We start from the raw sequence: 18,242 nt of genomic DNA, 5'->3' as shown, positions 1-18,242 counted from the left end.
CTATGCAAAGCTGTGACCTCTTCTGCCTCGCGTTGTGCATCATTTTTTTCCCCCATTCACTGTGCAGAACTGGTTATCCGTTCCCTGTGAATAGAAATCACGCAAAGCAAGGTCTCCTTCAGCCCTCATCTACATTAAAGTAAAAACTTCACATGTAATCATGTTGTCTAAGAGAGTTTATTCAGAACTCATGTTTATGCAATGAATAAATGAGATTATTCAACAAGTAAATGTAACAGAAAAATCACCAAGATTAGGGAAGAATACAAAGGCAAAGGCAGCTGCCTCGCTGCCTGCATCCTTCGAAGTGATGTCTCATTGAAGATAGCGTCCTAACAGAAAAGAAACCTCAAAAAGCAACAAATTTGGGATGCACTTTGAAGGCTGGATGACGTCACAGAGCATTCACATACTCACTTGAGACCTGTGTTTACTGTTACAACTGACAGCTTTTTACTTTCCGACTGAGAGACCCAACACAAACAAATACGGATTCTGTCATTATAGCCACAATTGTCCTGATACCCTATTTAAGGGAAAACAAAATTAGTTCACCTACTTTTTTGGGTTTAACCAAAAATTTTGTGATTTCAGCACGTACGAAACCCCTCAGATACACCAAACGTCGTGTTGAGGTCACCGACAGCAAGAACCCTCTTCGCAAACCGAACAGCGGAAGTATCTGAGTGGTGAAGGAATGTGTGTAGTGTTACCCGGTGCTACTGGAACGAGATTCATTTAATAGTGTTTTAACTTTTCCTCTGTGCGAACAGTTGTGCATGGACGGTGGAGACTGCTGTCTGCCAGTAGCATGCCTCTGTACATGATCGCTATCTAACTTGTTAGATGCGGACGTATCTCTCGCTTGTGTAGCCTGCATAAATACAACTATGTATCCTGCTACGACACTAGTGTACAGGCTGGGATACAGATATCCTGAGTTACATCTGTAGGCCTTTGTTAGGACCTTAAACCGTTAGGTGTGCGGTGGTAAGATCAACGAGGAAGACCAAGTTAAAATGAATGTAGTTTATTGTTCAGTGTGTTCAGTAATAATGACAAAACCCCAAGTCATCAAAAAAAGACACAATGATGGCAAAACAGTACAACTATAAGTCCTACTTGCACTGTCTCTGTAAGTATATCACACTGGGTTAACCTTTGTAGCTGAGACACTAACTTGTTCCCCAGGACATTTCCAGCAATACAAAACATGATTACACTCTATTATGGAAAACATAAATTTTACATCATGCTGATCCAATCGGATGTTTTGCAACTGAACATGTCTCTTTATCACACCTGCAGTGCTGATCCCTGTCAGCACAGCAAAGACTTTGTTTTACTTTGAGGGTCTGATACGGAGCACACTTCTGTAAACTGCCTTACATACATGTTCACTTTATCGCTACGCTAGCTTGTTGTATTGGATAGTAGCACGATTTCTAGCAAGTTTGATGGCCAGTTCAGGGAAAGCCACCATTAATTTAACGGAAGTGAGAAGTCTGAGCAGATCGCAAAGACCTATGGGATATCCTTCCAGCTGAAGGATGCATCAGGACATACCTATGAAGGACAAGTATGAAAAATTGTGAAAATTCTGGAGTCAAATGCTGTTCTATGGCAGCTAACTTCGTATTGGAACACAGCCAATGTGTGTACACCAGTGCAGGGGCACGGGGTGTCTACAGAGCAGGCAGGGAGAGATGGCTGTGGGGCCCTCTCTGGAGATTATGGTGCCCACTGCTGGTACAGGATTGGGTGCATGGCTGTGGGAGGACTGATAAGCCCCAGGGCGCTCAGGTGACTACATTCTTCAAGAATCAGAGCTTAGCCATAGTCTTGGAAGCAATTGTTAGAACAGCAGAAAATATACTGTGTTTGCATCATGCCAGTCTAGTTTAATGCCATGTCTCCCTGGTGCCCAGGTAGGAGCCCTCTTGGAACGTGCAGCCAAGCTCCCAGTACCACATCCTAATAAGCAACATTTTATGGAGAGATTTATCATGTTGAAGTACACCATAAAGAAAAAAGACACGTTTATGTGGTACGGGAGCTGATTTTGGAGCAGGAGTCATCTGTACAAGAGTGACGAGCTATACCTGATCCAGAGCGGTACAGCCTCATTGGGCCAGTGTTACATTATTTTGCAAGACCTCTATGTACAAGTGTACATCAAAAGTCACCAAAAGACACCAAACTGAATTTTACCCATTGACCCTCTTATGGGTAAATCAGCCAGGAAGAAAGCTATCTATGATCTGTGGCTTATAAGAGCATAGTGCCATTTATGCATAATTAAGAGCACCTTTACTAGTCTTGCACTGAGAAATATATTTACCACCTTAAGAAATGTGTGTTTTGGACACGTCCATCTCAAGTTGATGTGTTTAGCTACGCAAATGTGAGGTCATAATTCAAAATATGTTCAATGGTTGTCTCTGACAGATTCAATTATAAAAACTACACAATTGGCTTCAAAGGTACCTTTGTGATTTCTACACACAGATTCTAATCATGGGCATCTTAATGAAGCATACAGTATGGGAACACCCAACCTTTCCCATCCCCCGCCCACTCCCAAACATTCGGCCATCCCCACTGTTGACTGGGAAGTGTGGCCTGGCAACTTCATTGGCATGTTGTGAGAAGGTTCTACGTTTGTTGCACCTGTGACTAATACATCAGGTGACTGATTTGTGAGCAGGAAGGGATTCTTACTCCCCCCTCACACAACCAGCTGCCCTCCCAGGCCAGGCTCTTAAGCTCATTCCCACAAATTCATCCCGGGTTTCTGAGCTGCTGATCTCATTAGCCCAAATACCCCGATGTATCCTCTACTTTCTTTCTTAATCCTCTTTAGTTCACCTTCCATCCCCTTTTTCTTTCCTGCTCTTCCACTTTGGATAATGAAGCCATATTGGCCAGTAGAACAGAATGTTCATATGGTGCAACATTTATTTGGTGTATGGAAAAGTTGACACAAAATAGACTTCCCTACAGGCTGATAGTATGCTTCCAGTGAACTATTCACGAGATCGGTTTCACCTGAACATTTCTTTTGACATTTTAGAAAGTTTTCCAGTCTTTTTTTATTGTTTCTGACTACTACTCTGGATGATTTGAGGATTTGTATGTGTAGCCGAGGTTAAGAAAATCCTGAAATATTACTCTGGAAATGTTCACTGCTGCTGCAAAACACAACACAAATTACATAAATGGAAAGCATGAGACTTACAGGTCACATACGGGTGGGACTTTACAGTGATCTAATTCATTTAGCATTGTAATTGTACCTTAAAAGGATAATTGACTTCCTGATTTAAAAAAAGTTTGTATGTTCAGTTGGAGTTGTTGTGTGTGATGGTAGTTATTATTAAAACTTTCAGAAGTTTCTGGCGATCTACCAGCTTTACATTGGCAGGTTTCAGGGCATTTGTGGGGTTCTTAGTCGGAAGCAAGGAAATACACTTTAAGTAACTCCAAAGCACCCTGTACTGCAGCTTTTGTCACTCATGATTGAACACATGTGTTCTTATGTTCAAATATTCCACTGGAAAAACGTGTGTCATTCAAAATGATGCGCTTTTTTGAACAAGAATATAATAAGATGGCTGGGCATTTCCATCAGCTCGACAGAAATGTGGACCCAGGTCTACTGCTCTCCATAAATCAAAATTGGAGAACTGATTACAGCAACTGACAGTTTATCCATGGTTACAGATGAATCGACAAGAAATTACAACCATGATTATACCAACAAATTATAAAATGTGTTTCCATCAACCAGCTCACAAATTTCTGAAGGGTGTCAGGATTTTTCATCCCATGCAAGTGTTCAGACTCAGTGATACAAACTATAAACGAATATAAAAAGATGCAAAAGATAAAGAAAACAACCATCCACCAAGTGTTAGAGCATTTATAATTAAACCACAATGATCAAAGCAACAGCAAAGAGACAAACAAAACAAAGTGCAGAAAAAACTGCATTGCTGTGTTCCTGCAGGTTCAGAGTGAGTGGCTGCCACGCCCTCTTATATAGTACATGGACCTGCAACCAAATGGTGCACAAGTATCGCCTATGCTGGCACTTGGAATGGCTGGCCAGCTACCACTGTAGCCAGTAAGGAAGAAGGACATACACGCAACAGAGAAAGCATGCACTCACATGACAGAAAGTAAAAGAATTGACAACAGAACTCAACAATATAAAAAGAGCACATAACAATACTATTTATTTATTTCTGTGCAAGTTTACTGTTATATGACTGTTTGCATTTTTTATGTATTTCTCACCGCTTCAAACAAAAAGATCACCCGTACAACATTTCAAAATGTTATCCACAGTCGTAAATAATTTGACTGAATACAAATAAGAGATTGCTGTTGATCATCATATGTACTTAAATAGTGGTAATTACTTTATCAAGTATCATTCCTGTATTATTTCTTTTCCTATGGTGTTAGTATTCTGTGTTTAGTTCTTTGTGTGCCCTCCTGTTTGTTATTTCTGGTTCTCCTGATTTAAAAAGACATTTTTTAAAGAGGATAATATCTCTTGCTTCATGCATTTAAAGATGCTAGCACCAAATGTATCATTGATCTTACAATTCCATTTCTCTGGGAAATCATATTCCACTCAATGAACAGTACTGCATGAAGCTCAGCAAATATACAATTAAATACATAATTACTGGGACTGTGGCACAATTTTTGTAATTTCAGCTCCATTGGATTTGAAATAAAACAATGAATATGAGATTAAAGTACAGACTGCCAGATTTAATTTGAGGGTTTTTACTTTAATATCAGGTCATCCGCCTAGAGATTACAGCCCTTTCCATACATAATTCCCCCATTTTTTGGGATTTGACTGTACATGACCAGGGATCTGACTTGTGCAACTGCTCTATGAGGGTGCTGTTATCCAGTCCATAATACGCAATGTTCTTTGGGAGTTAAAAATGCATGTAACATCTGACCACATGTAACAAGGGGTGATGATGTAAAGACACACCTTTAGTTTGACAGAACGCCCTTACCAGCGAGTATTTAAGAATACACTTTTCTGCGCAACACAAAATTTCATTGGCATTCTGATGAGACCTGATGTCTTATCCTAGAGCATATAGGATTTATCTTAACTTAGGCATGCTAATAACACCAGTCATATTGCAAAGTACAAAGTCAACACTGAACTATACTATCCAAAGTACATGTTTACATCTGCAGACAGCATATTTTCTTATATATGAAACCTGAGATAGCAGAAGGCAAAATTTAGAACATTTTTGTTTAAGCAACCAAAAAGGAATAGTCAAATAAGTCATTTTGCATGCCTCTATTATTACAAAGAGAAAGATTTTGATAGTATGACATTCTTTACTGTGATGGATCGGTGACCTGTCCAGGGTAAATTCCTGCCTCTCGCCCACAGCATGCTGGAATAGGCTCCAGCCTTTGCGCCTGCCCCCACACACCCCCGCAACCCTGACCAGGAATAACCGGATGGACGGGTGAATGGATGTCATCCTTTATGAGCCATTTCAGTCAATGATCAGCTGGCTGGAAAACATTTGATACAATTTAAAAATTGCTGCTTGGTTAAGCAATTCTGAGATAATCATAACTTACTGATAAAAATCCATCTTTATCTTGGATGGGGCACATTGACATGCTGATATACAATAATAAAACTGGGAACTAAGCATGCGTAAACCAAGAGGGTACATTAGAACTATTTTCAATGTTTAACTACGTGTTTGCATAATACACCATTATCTTAATTGTTTCAGCAGATAACACTTTTTCACTCTCATCAAATTCAACCTCCAAAATGAGAACCGATAAACTTTTTGTTCTGTGTGCATGTTTCTGTCAAACACCCATGTTATGGTCTTTCAACTTCGTGGCACTACCTGCAGAACTTGTTGAATACTAGCAAGGCCCATTGTCCAATTCAGTCTTGGTCAGTGAAGGCTGGTTTGGCATCCATTGATCTGCAGTACACTATTTAAATAAAAAGAAAGGCAGAAATTTTTAAAATCCTACAGGCCAGCATCTAACCAATAAAGTCAGCATACATGTAAACACAATCTCTTGGGTGAGCATCTCCTGGGCACTCAAGTATACTTTGTGTCACATGCTGAATGACACAACAGAATGTTAGGTGACGTATGATTCATTACACAATGAAGAGAACAATACCACTGTTCAAACTGACAATACAGAGTAGCATTATTCTATACCTTCTGCAAAGAAAAGGCCTTCCTGTACAGCTAAACAACATACAGTAACCACAAAAGTTTTCGTGTGAAGCATATAGGGCCAAATCGGCAATTAAATATTTGAATCCATGCATCATCAGACTCTACAGTGTACAGTGGAGGTACAGCAATGTTGTACAGTTCATTGAGATGAAAGGCAGAACAAGGAACAAGAGAACAAGCAACTGAGCATTGAGAATTATGCAGTACTACAGTACGACTTCTTTGACCATCTTATCTTTATTGCTCTCCATAAAGATGGTAATTATTGCTCACACACACACACATACAGACCTTTAGCACAACTCATGATAAAATGTGTCAGTTAAATCCCTGTCTGTGAGGTGTTCTGCACTATTTATCAGTCTGTTTCTCACTCTTCTCCACTTTCGCTACCTGGAAGGCTTATACTCAGGGCCTGTGCTGTGCATCGAGCCTCGCTATGTGGCTGCTGTTGTTCTTGGCATGGCTCGTCATTTGGGCCTGCGGGACCTACTGGTACCTTTTCGGGAAGCCCAGCCCGTTCTCTTTGGACTCCGTGAGGCCTCCGGGGCCACGCGTATATGACCAGAAGTTGAGGGACAAGGTGCTTAAACAAGGTAAAGGAAATGAGTTGTGTCACCCCAACAACTGGGACAAAAATGGATGCAAAATCGGTGTGGAATTTTTTTGTTAGATTGCCTGTTTAGGATTCAACACTGGAAAAACACTTTATATCTGCTTAGAAAGTGTTCAGAGTAAATTATTTACAGAAAACAATTAATTATAATTATTAAGAGCATTATCATTTTACCGGTTTATATGTAATGTGGATTATGTAGCGTCTCAATCTAAAGTCATGTCTGTTTATGCATTTTGTAGCCTTCTTAACAAAATAAGGAAACAGCAAGGAGTTTCAAGTGCCAACACGGTATTTCTGTTCTGAAATCAAATCAAACGGACACTTAAATATATATATTATTGCATAAAATACAGAATCTGCAGACCTCAACAGTAATTGTTAATGTTAACGTAGGTCTTGAAACACAAACTACAGCTATTAAATGTTTTTCCATATGGTTGCTCTGAGATGACAGCAGGAATGATAGTCACATTCACTTTATCAACCGGTGGTCTCTGCTGCTATCACCAGTTTTCCCTTGTTGAATTCTGTCAAGAAACATAGCTAAGTCTGAAAACCAAAACCACACTTTAGCTTTGAATAACATGTGATTTAATTGGAATGTCACAGTTGATGCATGAAAATAATTCTGAACCAAAGTTCAGCTGGCTGTTTTAAACCAATCCTAATAACAAGAAATTATGACTGAAAAAAAAAGAAATGTGCAGAAACAACTTTCACTAAAATTGTTCAAATAAGTATGCAGATTTGTTGATAGGCAGAGCAACCTGTCGGATCAACTTTTATCAAAATGAACAACTCACAACTAGATTAAAATTAAGAAATGTATTAAATTACAAAGAAATATTCAACATTTCATGTAAAGATGAAGGTTCAAACTACTGTAACAAATAACAAATGTTACAGACATGGACAGGTTCCAAATTATAATAAGAGTAATAAAATAAATATTTAAAAAAAAACAGATAATAAATTAATGAAGGAAAATATCCAACTACAACTGGTTTCTCCAGACATGGTCTGAAGAAAACCAAGATCATTGTTCAAAAACCAAAAGATGGCTGAATATTCCAAAAAGAAAGGGATGGGATGTAAAAATTCCAGATGTGCTGCGAGACGAACACATCAGCCCCTGGAAACACCAGGCTCAGGTGCAAGGTTCAGATTCCCCAGATGGCAACAGCACATATCAACCAATGAACATGGCACACTGCAACAGATGTTAACTGATTGAAGTAAAGCACCCAAAAAACCCATATTCCATAGTCTTGGGTTTTTAATGGTGTGCCCACTTTCCTCTTAATAAAACTCCCCCTAAAGTAAAGAAAGATCTACATTTTATGTTGTGCAACAATGGAGGAGTGCACTGATTGGGTGAGATGTAGAAGGTTGGGGGTGTGGGAGCGGGTTCATACAAGGACTGTCTTATCTGACAAATGTACTTATTAAAGTTGCCTTATGTTGTTAAAAGTAGGGCTAAGCCCTATGATATTATTTGTTTTTTTAATTCATGGCTTTAGCTTCTTTAATAAAGACATTAAACATGAATATGTTAGGAGGTAATCCAGCTCAGCTACAGGATACCCCTAAAACATGGAAGTTTACTTAACAACAGAGGAGATACTTTTAGACAAATAATTGTTAAATTTAGCCAGTTGTAATCTCCACATTCAGGCAAAATATTTTCTGTGTAACAAATACAAATTGCACCATGTTGGTTTCTGCTTGAAACTGGAAGTGCTCCTAACTGGAACAGGCCTCAAAAACCATTATCTACATAGACACGACGATTTTCAATCAATGAATTTTAAATCATTGTCACAGATTGTGATTAAATGTCACAGATTGTGTTCAAACTTAAAATCAACAAATATTTGTGCATTTTGTAGCTGCACTGTAGTTTGGGTGTGCTGTTTCCTCCAGAAGGTAATAAAGGTAATACAATTTTCAACTGAAAGAAAACACCAGGTTTGTATAGATAAGAACCATAATGTGAATTGTAATTGCCCGAAGGATTTTCCTTGTGGATGGGAAAACACAACATTCATATGATCACACAAAACAAGTTTATCCGATCAAATTATATTGTCTGTTTCTCAGAGGTGGTAATCTAAAAAATTTGATATCTGACACTAGACACTAATCCATTGTCAGGGTCAATCACATAAATGTAATACAATAAAATTAATTTATTTTTTAATACAAAATACATGTGCAAATGGCACTCCTATTCTGAGTGGGTCAACTGGCATGGACGCAACATCTAACCTGAGTATTGCAGGTTTACGCCGAGGCTGTGTTGTTAGTAGACTGTAACTGAGAGCCCATGGTGACCACAGGCACTTTGGAACACACCGGTTCTGCTGTAGCACTGTACGGACTAAAGTGGCCGCTAAGGCCACGGCTGAGTTAGCATGTTTTAGCAGAACTGTTACTTGTGTCGGTTCAGATGGAACAGCACTGACTCAAGAGGAATAATTATTGATTTAAAATTATGGCGAAAGAAGGATGCGTCACTGAGATACGTCCATATTCTTTATCATGGTTCCCAGAAGCCTGTGGCATGGTACTCTGAACTTGACATCTTCACGCTCATGGCTTGCTAGCTAGTATGTAAACATATGATTAAAATCAGTGGTTTTTGAAATTTGAACGTATTAGGTTTGGGACTAGCTAATGGGGTATTGCCTTGGGTATTGTCAGGTATGTCTGTAGCCTAAGGATTACTCTGAAAAATGTGTGTATAATTATAATGCACCTATCAGAGCACTGTAAAAATATAAAGGATTTACCATTTTATAACACAAACTCCGTTATCTGATTTGTTATGTAAGGTATGTAAGGATAAAAGCTATGCAAGTCACTAAGAGCTTCTGATAAATGCTAGTAATGTAATATAAACTACAAACTAAAGAAAAGTGGGTTTCTAGTTTATTGCACCCACATTAGATACATTTACAAAATGTATGTGGGCCAGTCACAGGGATTTATTTTATCATCCCCCTTCTTTATCTTAATTAGGTTATGGAAAAATTATTTTATGAAGATACCCTGAACCCATAAAGATTGTTAATGAGCATAGACCCTAAAACATAGATAAAGCCCAGCATTCTGAGAACTCTGGCAATGTCTAAAGACATTAACTCTTAAAGGAAGAGAAATGTTTGAAATTCATAATTTTAGTGAATATTTCTACTTTCAATGAATGGGACGCTCAGTTATAATGAGCTTCAAATAGGCCTGCGATAAAAGTAAAGACAAATGGCAGAAATTGAGACAATGGTACAGAAAACAACTGCATTATTCCATGATAGGTTTGTCATGAAAAATAATAAAAATAAAAATAAATGCTAAGGCATGTTCCCAATTGTGTATCATTCAGGATTCAGTGCTGATAAAGTGCCAAAGGACCTGGACGCCATTGTCATTGGTAGTGGAATCGGTGGGATGACGGCTGCAGCGACCTTGGCAAAATTGGGAAAGAAGGTTCTGGTACTGGAGCAACACGACCAGGCCGGTGGCTGCTGCCACACCTACTTGGAGAAGGGCTTTGAGTTTGATGTTGGTAAGAAGTCATGAGCCACATGATTTGTTACATGAATAATATATCTCGTATCAGGTCACAGATATTTGCAAAAAACATGTTTCATATCATACACATTGAAATTGACCTCAATTTTTATGAAAGTGAGATATTGGAGGCTGCTATAGAGAGCGAGGACACCGGATACATATATTACTATTACAGGCCACTACAATGCATGCAGCAGACCACACTACAGTTAAATCTGCAGAAAACAGCAGATATTTGTGCTATAAAACAAGAGTTTAAGAGATCTAAGAGGAAAGAACAATGCTATGAATGGTTCTCCGATTGTTGATCATAGTGGAAAAGGAAAAAGTGTACATATCCTCTACATTTTGGTAATTCTTCTTGGGATGGGATGACTTGATGAACTTGGAGGGAGGAGGGAGGGGGGAGGGGGGCGGCGGCAGTCATACACAATTAGCTGAGAAATATAAAAACTTATTTTTTTAAGCGCAAGGGGCGACATAGCTCAGGAGGTAAGAGCGATTGTTTGGCAGTCGGAGGGTTGCCGGTTCAAAACCCCACTCTGGGCGTGTCGAAGTGTCCTTGAGACACCTAACCCCTAACTGCTCTGGTGAATGAGAGGCATTAATTGTAAAGCGCTTTGGATAAAAGCGCTATATAAATGCAGTCCATTTACCATTTACCATGATTTATAAGCCCAAAATTGAGACTCATGTTTACCAAACAAAATGGAGGAAATTTACGTGGGCTGGGGGACATTTGGCCCCTGTCCCATCCCCTTTCTGGTGGGCTTAAAAACAGTGTTTTCCATGAAATATCATAAAAGGGAGCCGATACAAATGAGGAGCAAAGATAAGGTGAGCAGACTCCTGCTGTGACTGACTTCATGCTGTGTGTCCTGCAGGGCTTCACTACATCGGCCAGCTGCATGAGAACAGTCTGTTCCGCATTGCCATGGACCAGCTCACGGAGGGGCAGCTGGAGTTTGTGGAACTGGAACAGCACTTTGACACCATCGTCATCGGCCAGGGCGACGACCGGCGAGACTACCACATCTACAGCGGCAAAACCGACATGGCAGAGCGCCTGAAGAAGCAGTTCCCAAATGACACCGCGGCCATCGACGCTTTCTTCCATATCATGAAGGTATTGTGGGGCCTACTAGCCTTCACTTTTACCCAGGTGACTTAGGCTGTGGTCTACTTGCCATTAATTTAGCTGAAATGATATTGCCAGGTTAGAAATACACAGACAAATCTTAAGTATTAAGATCTTACAGTGTCTATGAATCCAGTAGGGATACGATAAACTGTATTGATTTAAAGCACTCTGACACAGTTCCTTTTACACTGAATATGTGCTGTGTATAAGGGTAGTAGATGTTACTTAAAGCAATATGAAAATCTTGCAGCCCTTATAATGCTCCCTTGTGCATTTCCTAAGACCAAGAACATTGTACCAGCTAATATCCAGAAAAATGCACCAATTTTGCAAGTAATCATAATTGAACATATCATGGCACCAGAGATCACTAAATATGAGCACACAACGAAGCCAAATAGATTGGACGAAACGGACCAATCACAGCCCTCTTCTCCTTCCCCCAGGTCTCAGCCAAGAAGACCCACTACCTGGCCACACTGAAACTGATCCCACTCTGGCTGGCTCTGTTCTTGCTCAAGTCCCGCATTGCCCATTTCTTTTCGTCCGTCTTCAGGCTGTCCAGCGCTAGCGCTACGGAAGTGAATGACAGCCTGACGAGCAATAAGGACCTTCACATCATCTTCTCCTACTTCTTCTATGGTGAGCGGGGAGCCTTGCCCTGGGGCCTCATTTATAAAATGGTCTTAAGCTCAAATTGTTTCTTAAATAGTGGCTTTTGTAGAAAACCATGACTAAGTGGTTATTTATAAAATCCCACTTTGATGTGGATACGATCGAACCTCCAAGTAAAGTTTGCACTTGACTTAAATTACCTACTAGTTATGTGGTGGTACGGCACGTTTTTGGGCTCTGTTAAGTGGGCGTTTTAAGAATAACATTCAATTGATAATCAGTTTTAGGCATGAAAAGTGCAAGAAATGTTGAAATGCAACTTTATTTAGAGGAAAATGACCGCATTAACAATACTGGCTAAAGCACGTTCATGTGAGTTCAAACTGCTGTTCATTCAAGATTTTTCACAGACCAGATGCAGCTGCACCACTTTAAACCAACATAAATTATTTTAACAAATCAAGAATAAGCGCAACTTGGGAAATGATCTTAAGATTCCACTTAAGCTTAAATCCAAGAACATTATTATAAATGAGGTCCCAGGTGATGTCCCACATTTGCTTTCTTTAGCCCTCGGGCATGCTGTCGAGGATCAGAAAATGCTTTATTATATACGCAATTTTTTTTTCAGGTGTGCCCCCCAGAGACTCCAGCACGGTCATCAACGCCTTGCTCCTGCACCACTACAAGCGAGGGGCGTATTACCCACGGGGAGGGGCCAGCGAGATCCCGTATCACATGACCCACGTCATCCAGAAACCAGGGGGCAATGTGCTAGTCAGGGCGTCCGTCAACCGCATTCTGGTGAACGAGGACGGCGCAGCGTACGGTGAGGCCACCGACCGTCCAATCACGGGTGACCGCGGCAGCCGTGACCGCGTTCAGCCACGGAGCACAAGGCTGCGTTCATAAAAGAGGAAGCTGCACTGCCTGGCCAAAAAAAAAAGTCGCCGTTTGGATTTTTTTGGACTGTGCCCATTGTACAAGCCTCTGGAGGCAGTGTTATGATCTGGGCTTGCTTCAATTGGTCAGGCCTAGGCTCAGCAACGTTATGCGGCAATAAAATGAAGTCAGCTGAGTACCTGAATGTACTGAATGACCAGGTTATCCCATCAATGGATTTTTTTATTCCCTGGACAACAATGCCAAGATTCATCGTGCTCAAATTGTGAAAGAGTGGTTCTGGGAGCATGAGGAATCATTTTCACACATGAATTGGCCACCACAGAGTCCAGACCCCATTGAAAATCTTTGGGATGTGCTGGAGAAGACTTTACGGAGTGGTTTCTACTCTCCCGTCGTCAATACAAGATAATGCAATTCTGGACGGAAATAAATGTTGTGATGTTGCACAATGCATGTGCACCGTAATCAAAGCTAAAGGCGGTCCAACGAAATATTAGAGCAACTTTTTTTTTTGGCCCGGCAAATGACGTTCCTCAGCGACTCGATCGGGGGGTTTTGGGTCGACACTCCAGGGTCTGGTGCCTCTTTCTGTGATCTCTGATGCTGAACCTTTGCATTGGCAGGTGTGACAGTGAGGAAGGGCAAAGAGGACGTGGAGGTGCGGGCCCCCGTGGTCATCTCCAACACCGGCGTATTTACTACCTTTGAGAAGCTTCTTCCGCCTGAGGTCAGCGCCAAGCCAGGTGAGCCCAGGGCTATGTAGATATTCAGCAATATGCACTTCCAAGAATGCAGTTCATTTATTCTGTCCAAAAATTCCTATGGTCCAGAGGCACAGCACTGGAATACCGTAATCAGGCACCTGAGAGGGCTAAATATTCAATGCAATTCCATGGGAGTTGCTCACAATCAATTCTGATGGCTCAAATAGAATGTCATCATAAGTAATCATGATGTCATGCTCTGGTTATATTGTAAAGCTGACTTTTCTCCCCTGACAGAAATTCAAGATCGCCTCGATATGATGAAACATGGCAGGGGGTCCTTCTTGGTTTTTATGGGCTTCAATGCAACGCAAGAGGAGCTGGATATTGTACCAACAAACTACTGGCTCTTCAAAAGCAATGACATGGACAGCATGTTAGTACTGGAAAAACCCAACCTGGATCAAATTGCAACGTTTATATATTATCAGCTGTTATTACATTCAGTGCTCACATGGTGGTGTTGTTGTCTAAGTTTTCCAGCTGGTATTAGATGCATGGAGACATGCAATTTCAATCATATTTTTTTCCACTTACAGTGAAGCAGTATCTGAAATTCATTTCTACATCTGGACTACTGTCAGCTTTGATTTACCAGCTTGGAATCTCCTTTTTCTGGACTAACCACTGATTTGTCTGTGTCGGCAGGATCGATGACTTTTTCAATCTGAGCAAAGAAGAGGTGGCAGACAATATTCCCATGATGTTCATTACGTTTCCCTCTGCCAAAGATCCCACTGCAAAAATCCGCCACCCGGGTACAAACACCACCCTTAACACTATGTTCAACATGTTTCAAACCTTCCCTAACAATGCATTCAACACGTTCCCAACCTTTCTTAACACTGTAACACTGTGCTCAACATGTTCCCAACCTTCCTTAACACTGTAACACTGTGCTCAACATGTTCCCAACCTTCCTTAACACTGTAACACTGTGCTCAACATGTTCCCAACCTTCCTTAACACTGTAACACTGTGCTCAACATGTTCCCAACCTTCCTTAACACTGTAACACTGTGTTCAACACGTTCCCAACCTTCCTTAACACTGTAACACTGTGTTCAACACGTTCCCAACCTTCCTTAACACTGTAACACTGTGTTCAACACGTTCCCAACCTTACTTAACACTGCATCCAACATGTACCCAACCTGCACTCATAATACGCTTTCCTCACAACAGAATGTCTTATTTTAGTCATTCAATGACAGCTTCTTGAAGAAACTGTAGACTTTTGTTAGAATATTTTCCTGCACTAATGACTGTGCTGCTTGAGTCATTGGGCTGCGTGTGGCAAGGCTATGAGATGATGAACGTAACAATTGGCACAATATGTGCGCAGCTGGTGTCATGCCATGGTGCTGTTCCCTCTCCAGGGAAATCGTGCATGACCCTCCTGACCATGGTGAAGTACGAGTGGTTCGAGGAGTGGAAGGACTCCACCGTGAGGAAGAGAGGGGACGACTATTACAATTACAAGATGAGCATCGCTAACAAGCTGTTTGAGTGGGCCTGCGTCCACTTCCCCAAGCTCAAAGATAAGGTATGGCCCACTTCTGGGGAGGAGACATGTCGCAGGAGCTGAAAACTGACAAACTGGGATGTCATCTAAAATCGTATTTATCTAATAATGTAGCAATATTTTGTTCCTCTCCTGTCAGGTGGCATTCATGGATGCAGCCACACCCCTGACAAATACACACTACTTGGGTGCCCAACGCGGAGCTATGTATTCAGCTGAGCACAACCTGTCCAGATTCGAACCCGAGGCGGTGGCCAGAAACAGGTGCTCCACACCTGTCAAGAACCTCTTTATCTCAGGTAAGGTGTTCACTTCCTGCTCTGCAGCACAGGGCGTTGCACCCTTGTTGTTAATCTTTGTTAACAGCTGGTGGAAGTTTTGCTTCCCCACCCTATTCTGGGATCACAAGCACCTTCACTATCAGCGTTAATAATAATACTGCATTACCTTCTACTGTGCTGTATGGAATTGTTGGCTTGCTAATTCAGCAATCAAGCATTATTGGATGTGGCTAGAGCTTGTTGGGCTGGTTTGGGTCAGGCTCAGTCCACATTTTATCCCGATGCAGACCTCTAACGCGGTTTCCTGTTTCACTACGTTAGAATGAAAATGTAATGTTGTCACGGACTGCAAGTGTTGTCATATCGTTTGCATGTCCCGAGCCACAGTATTGTTACAATGGACACACCACTTGCCAACCAGTAATTACACTGGTAACTCACGACTGAATAGAGTGTAATGGACTGAGTGGAATACTGACAGACCATTGACATAAAACCTTGTGACTGTAACCAACAATGTATACTTGAAGCCAAGCTCCGAAGAAATGTATTGCAAATAGAACCAAGCCACAGTAATTATTATATATTCTTGACAGAATTATTTGGAATTCATCCACCACTGTTCAATTATATCTTAGCAAGGTCTTGGTTATGGTGCCTGTAAACCTGACTGTGATGCAACATGTTGGTGTGTGTGTGTGTGACTTTCAGGCCAAGATGTGTTCAGCTGTGGAATAGCTGGGGCAATGCATGGGGGTCTCCTGTGTGCTTGCACAGTCCTTGACCACATTATCTACATCGACCTTCTTTTCCTCAAGAAGAAGCTAAAGAGGAAGAAGGCAAGAGAGTTAGCCAAGGCAGCCAAGAAGCTTGAGTAAGCTGATGATCCTCCAGCCCCCTCCGCAGGTCTATACCAGAACTGCATTTCTTTAATGGATATCACGTGACAGACATGGAACACAGATTCAAGAAACTATTCATTGCTATGACTGGTAAGACTGAAAAGCACAGACTTCTACAATATAATGGGAAACAACCAAGTATTGAAACCATATAAGTTAACCATTGACATCTTGATAGACAAAACCATTATAGGTGTTCCATACCAGGTTGTTATGTGTAAATTGTAATGTGTGACAATTGTGATCACAATAATAATGAGACCCGTCAGACCATTCACCAAGTAAAATGAAAATGGAGTGTTTTGGTTAATTTATTACAATGTCCAAGCATCATGATGAAAATGGATAAATCTCATACTCATCCATTCTGCAAATATTGTATTTTTATAGCATTTGCATTCTGTATACACTGACCTACTGCTATTGTTTTTTTTACTTTAATGTAACACAAATACATCAAACAGACATGTACTTACACAGGATACATAAAACAAAGTAGATATAAATGAGTAAAAACACTGACCAAAGTAGATATAAATGAGTAAAAGACACATTACTGCCCTTCTGCCAAAGACAGAAGGGCAGTAAATGTGTCTTATCAGCTCAAACTCACACTTTCTCCAGGATTCCTGACAATTTACAAGTGTGTGACTGCAGCCTGTGCTATACCAGGAAACATAACGGACATTAAAGCAAATCTAAAACCGTGACCGGAAGAATTAAGACCCTGAACACAACCACTGGTTAAGATTTGCCTTTGTTTTACCGCCCTATCGTATCTTTTCAAACGTTAAGACCATTCCTCCTACTTCAGGTGTGCTGGGATGGTTCGTCATTCTGACAGCTGCCCAACCTCTTCCCAGGTGCTGTAATTTGAATTTAATGAGCTGTTTTCTGGGCAGTACACAATATTTTTTTACCTTGCCCTGAAAACCTAAATTAGTCCAGATTTTGCCTCTCTGCACTGTATTGTGTCACAAACTGGGCCAATGAAAAGCTCAGTATTTTTCAGGAAGGGTGTAAGTGCACAAGCAGTTACTACTCTTCTGTACGTAGAAGCAAAATAATCTTCAAATGTGATACAGAAGAAGCTCTGCATTTGGGTGTTTAGGGTACAGGGGAAAATGGCCTAAGTGGCTGAATATCTTCTGGGCTTTGCTGTTGGCTGAAATGTGCGGCTGCCTGCACTTGGTCTGTGCCTGATTTAGACGGCATGTCCAAACAGAGCAGGGTTACGGTGCAGCAGACCGCTCTCCCTTGTAGGCATCAGTCTGCTTTAGGGTTGCAAAGGGTTGGAAAATTTCCAGTAAATTCCTGAAAACTTTCCTTGGTAATGTTAAGCTTAGGAATTTTGGAAATATTACCCAGTTTCATTATAAAATGTGAACTTATACTAGTGAATAAAAAAAATTCTCGATATTATGGCATGGTTTGGATAAAATATCTCCATTTAATGGAAATTCAGGTGAATTACATCCCTGCACTTCGCATTCTTGCATCGCAGGCACAGGTAATTGTCAGCATCCCATCGAAGGGGAATTCAGCAAAAATGCAACCCTCAGCATACACAGTGTTTTCCCCCATCAGAGGGAATACATTATTCAACATTCCTGTTTTTTGTCGTTCAGTGAAAGAACCCACGTA

The 18,242-nt window shown here is 40.8% G+C and overlaps 1 protein-coding gene across 1 annotated transcript; it reads left to right on the top strand.

Moving 5' to 3' along the window:
* Positions 1-6,605: 6,605 nt before the first annotated feature.
* On the top strand, positions 6,606-17,996 carry si:ch1073-13h15.3 (inactive all-trans-retinol 13,14-reductase). The gene is made up of 11 exons (XM_035403639.1): positions 6,606-6,868; positions 10,274-10,456; positions 11,349-11,590; positions 12,052-12,247; positions 12,852-13,049; positions 13,750-13,869; positions 14,128-14,266; positions 14,539-14,648; positions 15,270-15,436; positions 15,555-15,714; positions 16,408-17,996. Exons 1-11 carry the CDS (start codon positions 6,712-6,714, stop codon positions 16,572-16,574), a joined length of 1,839 nt encoding a protein of 612 aa, XP_035259530.1. The 5' UTR covers positions 6,606-6,711; the 3' UTR covers positions 16,575-17,996.
* The last annotated feature ends 246 nt before the right edge of the window (positions 17,997-18,242 follow it).

The sequence above is a fragment of the Anguilla anguilla genome, chromosome 2, assembly GCF_013347855.1.
Source record: "Anguilla anguilla isolate fAngAng1 chromosome 2, fAngAng1.pri, whole genome shotgun sequence".
Taxonomy (NCBI): domain Eukaryota; kingdom Metazoa; phylum Chordata; class Actinopteri; order Anguilliformes; family Anguillidae; genus Anguilla; species Anguilla anguilla.
This window is presented reverse-complemented; position numbering and strand designations above follow the sequence as displayed.